Source organism: Akebia trifoliata, chromosome 14 (assembly GCF_017979445.1).
Source record: "Akebia trifoliata isolate Shusen 1 chromosome 14, ASM1797944v1, whole genome shotgun sequence".
NCBI lineage: Eukaryota > Viridiplantae > Streptophyta > Magnoliopsida > Ranunculales > Lardizabalaceae > Akebia > Akebia trifoliata.
The window spans coordinates 8,432,850-8,446,506 of NC_141388.1; the positions used below are offsets into that span (position 1 = coordinate 8,432,850).

Sequence of the window (13,657 nt, forward strand, 5' to 3'; positions counted from 1 at the left end):
GAAATCTGTTTTAGGATTTTTTTCATTTGTTCTTTATTCGTCAGAGATAAAGAGAAAGAACGAAATCTGGTTTTGGTTTTAAGTGGTTGAGGGAGGTGGAACCAAATAGATTAAATGTTGAGGGCGGAGTAAAAAACGTATAATTTTATCATTTAAACTTAAAACAGATTTAAGCCGTTAGATCGAGCGCGGTCTAACGGCTGATGTCATTTGTGCAAATGTAAATTGTTTTATTCGTCTGTAGATCCCAACCCTATATATAAAGAGAGCTGCAAAAACAATTCAAACCTACAACTTTATCACCATTTTTAACCAAGGTCGTGTTATTATCTCATATTACATCTTAACACCTGAAGCAGTAGAAATCTTAGATTGAAAAACAATTAATCTTGTTGGTGCCAGCCACATAATAAATCATTTCGATGTTACTAACCTCCATAAATCAAATCAAATCAAAAAGGTGTTGTTTGCAAATAATCCTTCAGTATAAAGTACTAAATCACCAACATCAAATCCTCATTGATTCTCCCATTAGAGAAACAGTTCATATAGCGCGTTATCACCACACATCCACAGTGATAGTGATAAAAAAAAAATCTCATCGTCATTTAAAAGGCTCTGCAACCAAGCGTGTTGCTCCATCAATATCACATCAAAGGCTAACTGATACAATAGGGATTTTTAGTCATCTCCCATCTGCAATGAACACAAAAACTCCCTAATTTTTCTAGAACCTCATTACCCAATTCCTCTGTTATCAGGATGTCTCCTTGGCTGTTCTGAGGCAATATCGAGCTTGTAATAATAGCAGAATTTTTTCTATGGGTGAGGCCAATGCAATTGAGTTTGTAAATAGGTATCTTGGTTGTGGTATAGATAATCTCACGTCACCATATCTTAACCTACCTCTTGGGGTTTTGTGCCGACCAAAGATTATTTGTCTCTAAGCTAGGGAAGAACAGAAATCTATCGAAAGGGGGATGTTGGTAACGAAAAAAGATCCCTAGAGAAACACCCCAGTGCATTTATTCACTATTTTCTTCACTCCAAAATCAATAGCAAAATACTTGGAGAAAAATCTTAAGGACTTTCTTTAGATAATAGGGACAATAATCAAAAGCTCCAGTTGGTGAATTCCAATGTCTTAAGTACCCCTAAGAGGAGAGCTGGTTTTGGAATAAGAAGAATCCAATAGATAAATCTGGATATACTTGTGAAATGACTATGTAGATATGGGCAAGAAACATTGGCCTCGTGGATAAAGATTATTGCAGGTATGAGTCTAGGAAGTTCAGATGGAATTCTAGCAATGTTAAGACTTTCTTGCAGATGTAGAACATGGAAACGAATTCAGAAGGTGTTTTCTACATTCTCTAGACATCCGATTCAAAAGGTAGGGAAAAATATCCAATTTAGGGAAGATTGGTGATGTGGATCAGCCCTGTTAAAGACTGAATTTCCAGCCTTATATATCCTTTCAAATTTTAAAGGATCTTGTATTGCTATTGCTAAATCGGAACTGGGCGAATCTTCCTCCTGGAACTTCAATTTTAGAAGGACCTTAATGACTGGAAGCTCGATCTTGCCGCCAGATAGCCAACTATCATGTGCCCCTTTTCCTCTTGGGTTGCTAGCTAAGATGGTCTCTTCTTAGTTTAAATCATTTATAATGTATGTGCGATGCTTAGGAATTTCATGGGCATCACTCCCTCAAATTTCTCATCTTTTCCATCTAGGTTTGAAAATCAGATCACAAAGTGACCTTTTACTCTTGGTGTTTCGCTTTAAAAAGAATTCTGCCCTTTGACAACCTCATAAGTCGTAGCATTTCAATAGTAAATTTCTGCTTCTGTGCTCCATGTACAATTCAGATGGTGAATCCATTAATCATCTTTTTCTTCATTTCCTTATAGACTGAGAAGTTTGGACCACCATTCATATGGCCTTTGGTACCACCTCAATTATTCCTTTTTCCATCAACGATCTCATTTATTAATGACCTTCCTGTGCCTTTACCTCCAAGGGCCAAATTATTTGGTAACCTTTTCCAATGGAGTTCTGTTGGGGTATTTGGAAAGAGTGGAATGATTACATTTTCAAGGGTAAGGAGGGGATGGTTCATCAGATCATTTTTGTTAATAAAATCCTTTATTTCTTTACTGTCAAAATCGTTCAAAGAATGCAAACGTTTGTTTTTCAGAGACACTGTATTTAGGTGGAAAAGCATTATTACTAATTTTCTTTGTTGATGGTTTTTGGATTGCTCCTAAGCAGGTCTTCTCAACCTCCTCAAGATATGTTCCTCTTTCTCTTCATCTAATCATCCCTCTATCATATGGAAAATCTTCTAAGGTGAATGTCTTCGTGCCAAAAAGGCACAGAATAATTTTGGGTTTGTGGACAGAGGTGACACCTAGGCTTCTTACCTCAGGATTATTGGGACATCCTAATTTGATATCTTAGAGAAAAAGTTGAAACCAACTTGTTCACATAAGGTTGTGCATTGCTCGGCCACATAAATCAAATAGCACAAACAAATAAAAGACTAACATGAAAAAAAAAAATCACAACCAACTTAATAGATAGGAAGTGTGGAGCCATGTTATAAATTTATGAAACATTACACGACAAAAAAAAACTAACAAAGACAATACCCCAGCGATTAAACAATAAGAAGCAATGCAACACTAACAAATTTCAGGAACATTAATCAGATTGCTAATATGATAACTTAAAAACAGCACGAAAAATGTAAAATTCAGTTGCAACATGTAAATGACTACATAATCAAAACAAAAGGTAAGTTCTCACAGTGTATGAAAGCAGATCTCCATGTAGAACAATCCATACTACTTATGATGACACGAAACCTACTAAATGGCAATTTTCAAAAAACCCAAACAGCAACACCTTCGCCTAAGACTTTGACGACTCGATTGCATCCAAAAAAATCTTCAACTGGTCCCGAACCAACTCAACCCGGTCCAAGTAAGCCTTAGCCTCTGCAATCTTCACCTTCTTCCACCTCTCTTCCAACTCCTTCACCTTTGAACTTCCAATCAAACTCAAGCCTTCCTTCATCAGATTCTCACCTAAATCCGGAGGTGGCATCGTCAAATTCTTCCCAAAGTTCAATGATTCACTCAAGGTGGGATAAAGAGACTGACTTTTCTTGTCTTCCTCCTCTGATACCAACTCCAAACGATTCTTCTGTAACGCAAGAGATTCAGGTCTAGACGAAATTAACTCATTGCTCACTTTCTGACTTTTAATTTTTTTCTCATCCGGCGTCACCGAACCCCCAACATTGTTCACTTCGGTGGCACCATGACCATCCTCCTTACCTTCCTCCTCACCCCATATCTTCTTGGATAACAGATATGATTTCAATTCATGGGGTTTTGAGAAAGTCGGGTCCTCACCATTTTTGGCTCTCCTCGCATTGTTATGGAATTTCTTCTTCAATCGTTGTACCTTATTGTTCAATTGTCCACGATTAACATCAATGTGGAGCGATTTCTTGATGAAATCAAGAAAAGCGTTCATATCAGCAGTTGGGTTTAACCCCTTTTTCAAATAATTGACCATTCCTTTCAAAATCACGATTTCATCCTCATCGCTCCACAATCTCTGAAACAGCTTCTTCGGGTCGTCCCCAGGTTTCTTGTTAGTCTCTTCAAGATGCAAATCTTCCTCTTCAGCATCACTAACTTTCTTCTTCTTTCGCTTCAAGTCCTTCTCTGCTTTATCAGTCTCGATATGGCGTTTCGAGGCAGAGGCGGGTTTAGTCGGGGTGGTCATGGTAGTGGCTGTGGGTTTCTTAGGCTTCAAAGTGTCGTCCATGGGTTTGGAAGAAATGGGTTTTACCTCGAGATCAGCACCGCGGGATGGACGATTGGATTTAGGTTTTTCGGGTGATGGATCAGATTCTGAACCAGATTCTTCGTCTTCATCGTCTGATGAGGAGGAGGCGTTGGAGGAGGAAGATTGGGTCAGCGGACCTGGGCTTGGAGCGGGTTCGGGTTTGGTAACGGGTTTCTTCATGGAGGATTTCGGATCAGCGATGTCTTCTTCTTCTTCTTCTTCTTCTTCCATCTCTTCTTCTTCTTCCTCCTCCTCTCCCTCTGAAGATGACGCAGAAGGTGGGTTTTCGAGAGGTGAGGGGCGCTTCGAAGGCATCGCTACAGAGAGAGAGAGAGAGAGGTTTTAGGGCTTGTGAGATCTGGCTGTAAGGAGGAGGCGGAGGAGGAGAAGAAGATGGAGAGGTGTTGAGTATGTTGGGAAGCTAAAGAAATTTTATTTAGGGTTGTGTGGTTTGGAGAAAGAATAAAATGTCGAATTGGAAAGGAACCTTTCATGACGTTTCACTCGCTACAACGATGTTGAACGTACACGTGGCAGAAATAGTCAGTACATCAATGGCCATATATTTATCTTTTCTTTTTCATTATAAAAAATAGAGAAAATTACTATATAAAAAAATTAAATATTTTAAAATTTATTAAAAAAAAAACCATTTTTTCAAATTACAAAAAAAATTATATCGAATTAAGTCACAGATAGTCATGCGTTTTAATAACTCGCTACATTGTCCAGTATTTTAAATGAAGGTTAAATTGTTGGGGATGATAAAGCAAACTATTAAAACGTTGGACAATACCGCATTTTAATCATTTGAAAGGTATTTTTGATAGTATAATGTATTTTGACACATTAAAATGCTAAACAATTTAACGAGTTACTAAAAAGTTGGATAGTAATACGAATTAAATCATTTTTGATAATTTTAAAAAAAAAAAAAAAATTTAATATTAAAATATTTTATCTTTTTTAAAAAAATTTCATATATATATATAAAAGCACCCCACGAATTAATAAGGGCAACCCACACCATAGTCGAATTGTTTCGTTTTATATGAGTAAAAAGTTCACAATGAATTGATTTTTAGTGAAGATGATCTCTATCATAAAAAGACCGTCCTCACCAAAAATAAACTCATTCCAAAACTTCTAACCCCATCAAAACAAGTTCAAGAATCGAATATCGTTTATTTTATATATATATGGGTCCCGTTCGCCACCCTTAGTTTTACCACACACTTTAACAAACGCGTTTTGTCTTACATGGGTTAGAAGTTTCGGAATGAGCTGATTTTTGGTGAGGATGATCTCTATGGTGAGGAGATCATCCTCACCAAAAATCAGCTCATTCCAAAACTTCTAACTCCATCAAAATTGATTTACAAAAAATGGACGGTCCACGATTTTTCAACGTGTAAACATGGGGCTAAACATTTCGGAATGGGCTGATTTTTGGGGAGGATGATCTTCGAATCATAGAGATCATTCTCACCAGAAATCAACTCATTCCAAAACTTCTAACCCATGTAAGACAAAAAACGTTGTTAAAGTGTGTGTAAAACTTAGGGTGCTGAACATTTCCCTATATATATAATATATATATATATATATATATATATATATATATATATATATATATATAATTCATTTTTGATATGGTTAGAAATTTCGGAATGAACTGATTTTTTGTAAGAATAATCTCCTCATCATATAGATTATCTTCGCCTAAAATCAGCTCATTTCAAAACTTTTAACCCGTACAAGACAAAACAATTTAGCTATGGTGTGGGTTGCCCTTATTAATTTGTGGGGTGCTTTTATAATTATCCTTACATTATGTTTCGATTGAGAGAAATGGAGAGAAGAGAAAATAAATAAGTTTCTCTCCATTTATCTTGTTTGAATTGTTAAGTAGAAGAGAAGACAAAGAATTGGAAAAAAGGGGAGAGAAAAAAAAGTGAGTTCTCTTTCAAAGAGAAATCCTTTTAAAATAATTTATAAGTCCAACTTTACCTCTAGATCTCTTTTAAGGTATTGTAAAATTTTCAAGTTATCCCAAGTCCCCTTTTGTCAATCCAAACATGGTGAAGAGAAATTATCTCCCTTTCTCTTGTCTTTTCTTAATGAGTTTCTCTTCTCTCAATCCAAACATAATATTAAAAGAAAAAAAAATGTGAATAACTTAAATAAGCTTATATCCCTATATAATTAGTTATATTTAATGGGAGCGGTTCAGCGGCCCCAAAGTCTTCCAACTCTCGTGCCTAGGTTTTTGGGCCGTCCGATTATAACGCATCCGACGGTTGGGACTTAAAATCGCGGTTTTATAATAAAACGTCTCGCATTTATTCTCGGCTCCCTCAAAGCTTTTATTATTTGCTTTTAAATCCCTCTCTCTTATCAAATAGACAGAACGAAGAGGATGGTTCGTTCCAAACAGAACGAACCTGTAACACCCTCTCTTCGAAGATCGTCTTCTTCAACGAACCATCCTCTCTCTCTCTCTCTCTCTCTCTCTCTCTCTCTCTCTCTCTCTCTCTATAGTTACCGCTTTCAAACATTTAGATCGAACGCTCTCTCTCAGCCAAACAAGTTTTAGAGAGAACGATCCGACGCATCTCGTCGTCTTCGGAGCTCTCTCAGCCCTCTCTCGCCGTCGCCGTCAGTCCATCTTTCTTTAGAGCCATTCAACCATTTAGATCGAACGCACTCTCAAGTTTCAGCCGTCGGATTTTGCCTCGAACTCTCAAGTTTCAGTTCGAACGAACTCTCAAGTTTCAGCCGTCGTCTTCGGAGCTCTCTCGGAACTCAAACGGGTATTTATTCAACTTTTTTTTTTAGGAAAAATCGATTGTAGTTTTTTTTTTTTAATAGAAATTAGGTTTTTAGGAAAAATCAATTGGGTTTTTTTGTTTTGTTTTTTTTTTTTTATTATTGTTCTTGAACTTGAATCGATTGGGTATATTATTTTTTATTTTTTGTTTTTATTGTTCTTGAACTTGAATCGATTGGGTTTTTTTTTTTTTTATTGTTCTTGAATAGGAGTTCTTTTGAGGTTTTATTGAAGCTGAAATTTTCACCCCACATTTTACCAATCTGTATAAATTAATTTGCCTAAAAAAAATGGAAGTTTTCTGGATTGCCCCATTCTCCTCTTAAAATGTCTTGAATAATTTATCACTTATAAACTTTAGACCCAATTTGAGCTATATACTCCACAACAATATCTATCTACACATGATCCCGAGCATTAAAATATGACATGGTGTAGTGGTTTTCACTCGCAACCCCGCCTGTGTAATGTTCCCGATATCCTTCCAAAGCTTAGGTGGAGGACTTGTGTTTGTGCAATAATGAGATGATTGTGATGATAAACAAAGGGAAAGTTGATTGGGATGAGTTGGTCATAATAATCTTAATTAGAAGTCACAAGAAATGTCTTTAGATTTCTATCTAGCACCTTAGGGATTTAAGACTGATGAAACTTTAGTTTTTGTTAGGTTTTTATCATGCATTGTTTTTAGTATTTGATTGAGGACACCCATTCGAATGCCACAAGTGAGCTCAACGACCCTTAGTAAGATTCAAAATCTTACAAACTAGGATGAATAGGAGTTCTTTTGAAGAAATTAGGAGTTCATTTGTAGTTTTTTTTTTTTAAAGAAATTAGGTTTTGTTTTTTTGGGTTGTAGTTGTGGATGGGTTGAAAGATAATGTGAATGGGTTTTTTTGTTTTGTTTTTTTTTTATTTTATTGTTGTTCTTTTAAACTCAGACGATTTAAAAGAATTAGGTTTTTTCTTTTTTTGGGTTATACTTGTTACAAAACCCCTCTGTTTGAACAAATTCTTACTTGAATGGTTTATATGGTAATGGAAATGCATTTGCTAGAATCATATGTTGAATTGATAATCAAACCAATGTTTATTTATTTGATTAGTCATTTATTTAAAATATTATATTTTTACAGGTATTTAGGATGACAAAGTTTTACGTCGTTTTTATTGGGAGTAAACCTGGGATTTACACAACTTGGGAAGAATGTCACAAGTATACAAATAGATACAGGGGTAATTGTTTTAAAGCGTTTGGGACATTTGAAGAAGCGGAAAGGCATTTTTTAGCTTACAATCAACTTCACTATGGAAACCCAACACAATTTCCTGAAGAAAGTCAAGGACACGAGAAGAAGTCACAAATTCTTGAAGAAAGTCAAGGGCCAACAAAGATATCGCATAACTGCGAATATCCGTTGTTTTACATAATTTTTATTTTTACTGTGTTTATGGTTGTGTTAATGGTGTATAAATTTATCGAATAAAAGTTTATCTGATGTATAAATTTATCAAATAGAAGACTTGTATAAATTTATTGTTTATTCATAATGTTTCTCCACTTCTTGATATATGATCATTAATGCTCATAATACAATTATTTAAGTACCTGTACGCATGATATGAAAGAAGTGTTTCACTTGTTATAATTGGTTCATTAAATCTATAACTATCAAGCAACATATCTGCGATTCTCTTTTGATCAGTGTGATCATAGTAGTTAAGAAAGTAAAAGAACATTCTCATTATTAAAAGAACTTCAGATATGGAAACAATTGGAAAATCCAGCATTTGAAATTTCAAATTATGAAATTGGATATTGTATTACATGTACCTCATTTATGCAAACCGTAAAATTAATTAAGGAATGTCTACAACTTAGAAAAGTGAAAAAAAAAAAAATCAGAGCTACTACAATAGCTATATTATCGCCTCCAAGGTCCCCACCCTTCTTTCCTGATGGAAATCCATATAGGCATGTAGATTTGAATGGTGCACTGGTAGCTCCAACAGGTGTGCTAAAAGCAACATCTTGAAAGGGGCCTGCCATCTTTCCACGAGGAAACCATCCAAGGTCCCCACCCTTCTTTCCCGATGGACACTGAATACTAACGCCAATGTCTGCCTCTTAGTAGAATGAGTTGAAAATGTACCAACGTCATTCTCAGGGGATGAGTTGAAAATGTACTCAAATCCAGGATAATACCTGCACCCATTCACCAAGCATTGTTATCCAATTTATATATCTTTAGAACAATTGGTTGTATAACCCTTAAATGTAAGGTAAAAACAAGGAGCTGCAAAGGAAAAATTAAAAAAAAAAACTATTCCCAATAAATTGAATACAAAATAAAAATCTGTCAGTGCTACCATGTTCAAAGAGGAGACAAAATAAATATGTTTTTGTGAATTATAAAGAACCAGCTAGAATCTCTGGAAACAATGTACCACAATATAATGTCACTATACAGATGATCCAATTTTTTTTTCATCAAGAAAGTTCAAGAGACCATCCTAGAAACAATGAGTTTGTAGCATGAGCTCAACATGAATATGATCTAGTTTAGTTCAGGTGACAGAGACCATATTAAGGGGATTTTTTTTCTTAAAAGTGTATCATGTGCCCAATATGTGGGCACAACATAGTATCCATTGGCACACTAACACCATATACTTACTATCAACAGTTTCCATTACTGTCAAATGCTTCTAATTTATCCTACGAGCGACAATCCCCAATGCAGCATTACGAACCTGCGAACCAATCAAATGAAAAGTCCAAGAGTATATATATAAGTATTAAAAGCAAAAAAGAAAAAGAAAAAAGTGGTTAATTGACTACCAATTTTTTTATAAATAAAACCATTTCTATCTTACCTCATCAAAGACTAGATTAATGAACCTCAAAGAAAGTAGGGTGAGGATTACTTAAAAAATGTATGAAAAACTGTTTCACCTGCAACCAAGAGAAAGACAATATAACTATGTCTATTATATTTCGGACAATAAAATTAAAAATCCCATGACCTCACAACATTCCCAACAGCAAGCTCTGCAGTGCAATTCCATCCATATAGCATTGTTATAGAACATCGGCAAATGAGAATCAACATATCCATTTGTAACTTCAAAACACAGAAATGATTAACAGCATTATACAAAACAACCCATTCCACATTATGTCTAAAACCTCAGACACAACCACCTATTCCAGACATGCATTTTATTCCCTCCATAGAGCATTGTCATAGAAAATAAACAAATGAGCATCGCTACATCCATTTGTAACTAAAAAAGATAGAAACACCTGCCAACATTATACAAAACAACCAGTTGTACATTATGTTTAAAAACCCCACCGCACCCGCCAATCCACACACACACGTTTTTTTATTGAAGGTACACCATTTGTACCAAATCCCAACATTACAAATAAAATACTAGACAGCAAGCCCACTCTGCCAAGTTGATCCTACAAGAAATATAAAGAATCGGTCAAGCAGAGCAAACCATTATCTAGGACATAAGACATTAATGATTTACCAAAAAAATATATTAAATATATTATGTTAGTAATATTAAAGTACATGATGAGGAACAAATGAATGATGTACAAAATCTACTTGATGAAATTCCATTTATCAATATTCACCTTGCTTCAACCTGATACATATAAAAAGAATGGAGATTCTGTAATAATAATAATAAAAAACATAAAAAAATGTTTAAAAGAATAATTTTAAAACTCAAAAAAGCTTCTTTGTGCAGAAAAAAACAGAACAAGAGAAGAGATACTAACCTTGCAGTGCACTAATTTTCTGGTCTAGGTTTAGTGTTTGTGCCCTTCTTGTGATTGACATCCAACGTTCTCATTCCCTGCCAAATATACACAAGTTCCAAGTGATTAGATTGATTTTAAGGTGACAATGGGTAGATAAATGATTCATGGTTGAAAGTTTTGTGTCATCTTAGACTGTACCGACCATCCAATGGATCCATATTGCATTTGGAACTCATACCTACAGCACCCATTTCACTTTCATGAAAACTTCGAACATACTATACATATGCTACCTTCAAGCATACCTACAGCACCCATTTCTTATACGAACCTGATGAAATAGCTCTAGAGCATCTTCATACTTGCCCACTCCACATTGGCTACATTCCTCTCAACCATCTTCTCAAGAAAATCATTTGCTTCGCGGAATCTGTCAGCACTACAGTAACCTTCAAGCAAGGCATTGTGAGAGAAAATCTCAAAAAATAGTTCTAGGTAACAAAAATTAAGCATGAAACCAAGTCAGATCCAAATAGCAGTTAGTGACCTCTATCCAATTCATTGAAAAATCCTATTGTTATACTCCATCCAAATTTTCCAACGCATGGCAAACCAGATTATAGACCAATTAATTGTCAAACTCAAGTTTCTGAATTGTTAAACCTTGAATTCAAGTTCTAAATTGTTAAAACAAAAAATAAAAAGTATCTAACTGAAATGAGTCCATTGGCACTACTGTAGCCCTTCCATATCTGTTACATAAACATAAGATACTTCAAATTAGATAAAAGTACAGAGATATATAAACCACTCAAAAAAAAAAATTTTGAAATTTGGTCTCTGATGTCCATTGACACTACCGCAGCCCCTCCACTGTTATAGTCACACAGCAACGACGTCCTACCCCAAAGGCAATGCATCGTAATTGCAATCAGTTTCTTGATCTAAATCTTGCACTTCCTCATTCACTAAAAATAACAAAGAAGGTAAAAAAATCTTACGTCATATTTCAATAGATATAAATGTGTATTATCTTACAAATATAAATTTAATTACCTTCGATAGATCCAATCCGCATTCTGTTTTGATTTTCAGGACAAATCCGCTTGTCATGCCCAAGTTTTTGACATAATGCACACTTCCTTTTTTTCTTCTGTTGGGCCAACTCAATACTGCTTTTCAATCTACCAACATATTGAACTTTTTCTTTTCCCTTCTCATCCTTCTTCCTACCCTTTGTTTGTGAGATATTTGGATTCAAAAGTAACAAATCCATTTGATCATTACTGTTTTCCTCATCTTTATTATCAGATGCGTCAACTGTAAGTTTCATTTCTCCAATTTTTTTTTATGTTTCATTTAAGTCATCCAAAAAGATTTTGTATCCCTCGATTGAAGTTCCGGCAATACAAGCCAATTTAGTGGCCTGTTGACATAGGAAGCTAATTCTCTTTGCATCTAACTGTTCATTTTCATTGCCCATTGTATGTGAACCCGTGATTCTGAATTTACGGCTGGGTTCTTGTCTCCATCTTTCAAGAATATAGTGGGACGGTATACTATCAATGTCATGACGAGCAAAAACCTTTAGAAAATGTCGACAAAGTATTCCAAGAAATTCAAATTTTTTGCATTCACAGGTACCCTCGTATGTTTTCAAATTAAACTTCACCCATGAACTCCTCAGGTGCATCATATTTACTTTTCACCACATATAATTGATATCCATTATCGATTGCCCGTTCTTCTTCAATTCTGAATTGAATCACCTTGACCCATTCTTGCTTAAATTTCTCAAACACATTTTTAGTGTATAATTTTGTTGCGTGCTTTAAAAGTAACTCACCCTTATGAACACATCGAAACTTATGCTCTGAAATGAAATCTTCTTTACTCTCTGCATCTACATTCCTTTGCAACGCTTGCTCATGCTTAACAATAAATTCTTTGAGATTTGACCTTGAAATAACGAATCCATCAAAGAATGCATTGATACTTTCACTACGACCGATGGTATTCATACCAGCAAAAAATGTTTGGCGATTATAAACTGGCACCCACGACTCCTTTATTTCAAATAATTGTTGAAGCCATTCGTTGTTTTCCAATCTATTTTCCACGATCACTGCATTCCATTGCTTTTCAAAGTCCTCAATCGTGTATGTCGACCATATACAATTTCTCATTTTACCTTTGAAATTAGTATCTTGAGAGTATATATGAGACAATTTCTCAGCAAATTTCTTCTCGATATGCCAAATACAAAGACGATGACGGGTGTTGGGAAACACTTTGACAATTGCATTCCGCATTGCTAAATCTTGATCTGTGATTATGGATACTGGATGACGTCCTCCCATTGCTTCTAGCCATGTCTCAAACAACCATATGAAGGTTACCTCCGTCTCATCTTGTAGAAGGGAACCCCCAAATTGTATTGACTGAAGGTGATGATTTACTCCAGTAAATGGGGCGAACGACATATTATATTTGTTTGTCTGATAAGTTGTGTCAAATGACACCACATCCCCAAAATATTCATATGCCATTCGTGATCGACCATCAACCCAAAAAAAGTTAATTGCCCTACATTCGTCATCACATTGTATCGCATAAAAAAATTATGGATTTTCGGCTTGTTTCTTCTTGAAATAGTTCAATACTGATTGTGCATCACCCCCTTCTAGTTTCATATGTCTAACATCTCTCAAATGGTTGTAACAATCTCTGTTATCGAAATCGATCGTGTCCCCACCTAAAATTGATGCCACTTTCCCAACTGGCATGTTTTCTCTATGGAATGCTTCGACTAAATTCTTAGCTGCTTTTGGCATGATTCGATTTGACCTCATCTTCATTCTCCTAGCTGGTGTAACTACCTTATGATTATGGTCATCATTAAAAATTGATACTTTCCATCTAGTGGTCCATCTATCGTTTAAAATACGCATAGTTGCGTTACATCCACATCTAACAGTGGAACAACTTCTTTTTTTCTCGATTTCATCTTCTTCTTCTACCTTCTTTGGTTTAAATTTACCTTGATGTGAGCAAACGTATGTTATTCTAGTCGGTTCATCTGAACCATGTCATGACCTAGTAGTGGTTCGAGTTCGAATCCAAAATCCTTGCCGACGTCCATAATCCTTATAATACTTTTGAGCTTCTTCACTTGAGTCAAA

At 35.3% G+C, this 13,657-nt stretch overlaps 1 protein-coding gene, 1 long non-coding RNA gene and 1 pseudogene across 3 annotated transcripts; all 3 read right to left on the reverse strand.

Moving 5' to 3' along the window:
• Positions 1 to 2,695: 2,695 nt before the first annotated feature.
• On the reverse strand, positions 2,696 to 4,303 carry LOC147386019 (STOREKEEPER protein-like). Its single transcript, XM_086423047.1, has one exon. The coding sequence runs from the start codon at positions 4,177 to 4,179 to the stop codon at positions 2,917 to 2,919; it is 1,263 nt and encodes a 420-aa protein (XP_086279173.1). The 5' UTR covers positions 4,180 to 4,303; the 3' UTR covers positions 2,696 to 2,916.
• A 5,359-nt stretch (positions 4,304 to 9,662) lies between these two features.
• LOC147386020 (uncharacterized) lies at positions 9,663 to 11,933 on the reverse strand. 2 transcript variants are annotated; one of them, XR_015172031.1, is made up of 5 exons: positions 11,532 to 11,932; positions 11,336 to 11,443; positions 10,807 to 11,227; positions 10,494 to 10,570; positions 9,663 to 10,166 (listed from the first exon to the last, which is right to left on the reverse strand). It is a non-coding gene; the product is annotated as an uncharacterized LOC147386020 (long non-coding RNA). The 2 variants fall into 2 exon arrangements; XR_015172030.1 differs by having other exon boundaries at positions 10,807 to 11,443; positions 11,532 to 11,933.
• Positions 11,934 to 12,136: 203 nt separating this feature from the next.
• LOC147386021 (protein FAR1-RELATED SEQUENCE 5 pseudogene) lies at positions 12,137 to 12,835 on the reverse strand (annotated as a pseudogene).
• Positions 12,836 to 13,657: the final 822 nt, after the last annotated feature.

Bases quoted from the DNA above. Each gene is read 5' to 3' on its own strand.
- LOC147386019 (XM_086423047.1), bottom strand. From the start codon at position 4,179: ATGCCTTCGAAGCGCCCCTCACCTCTCGAAAACCCACCTTCTGCGTCA.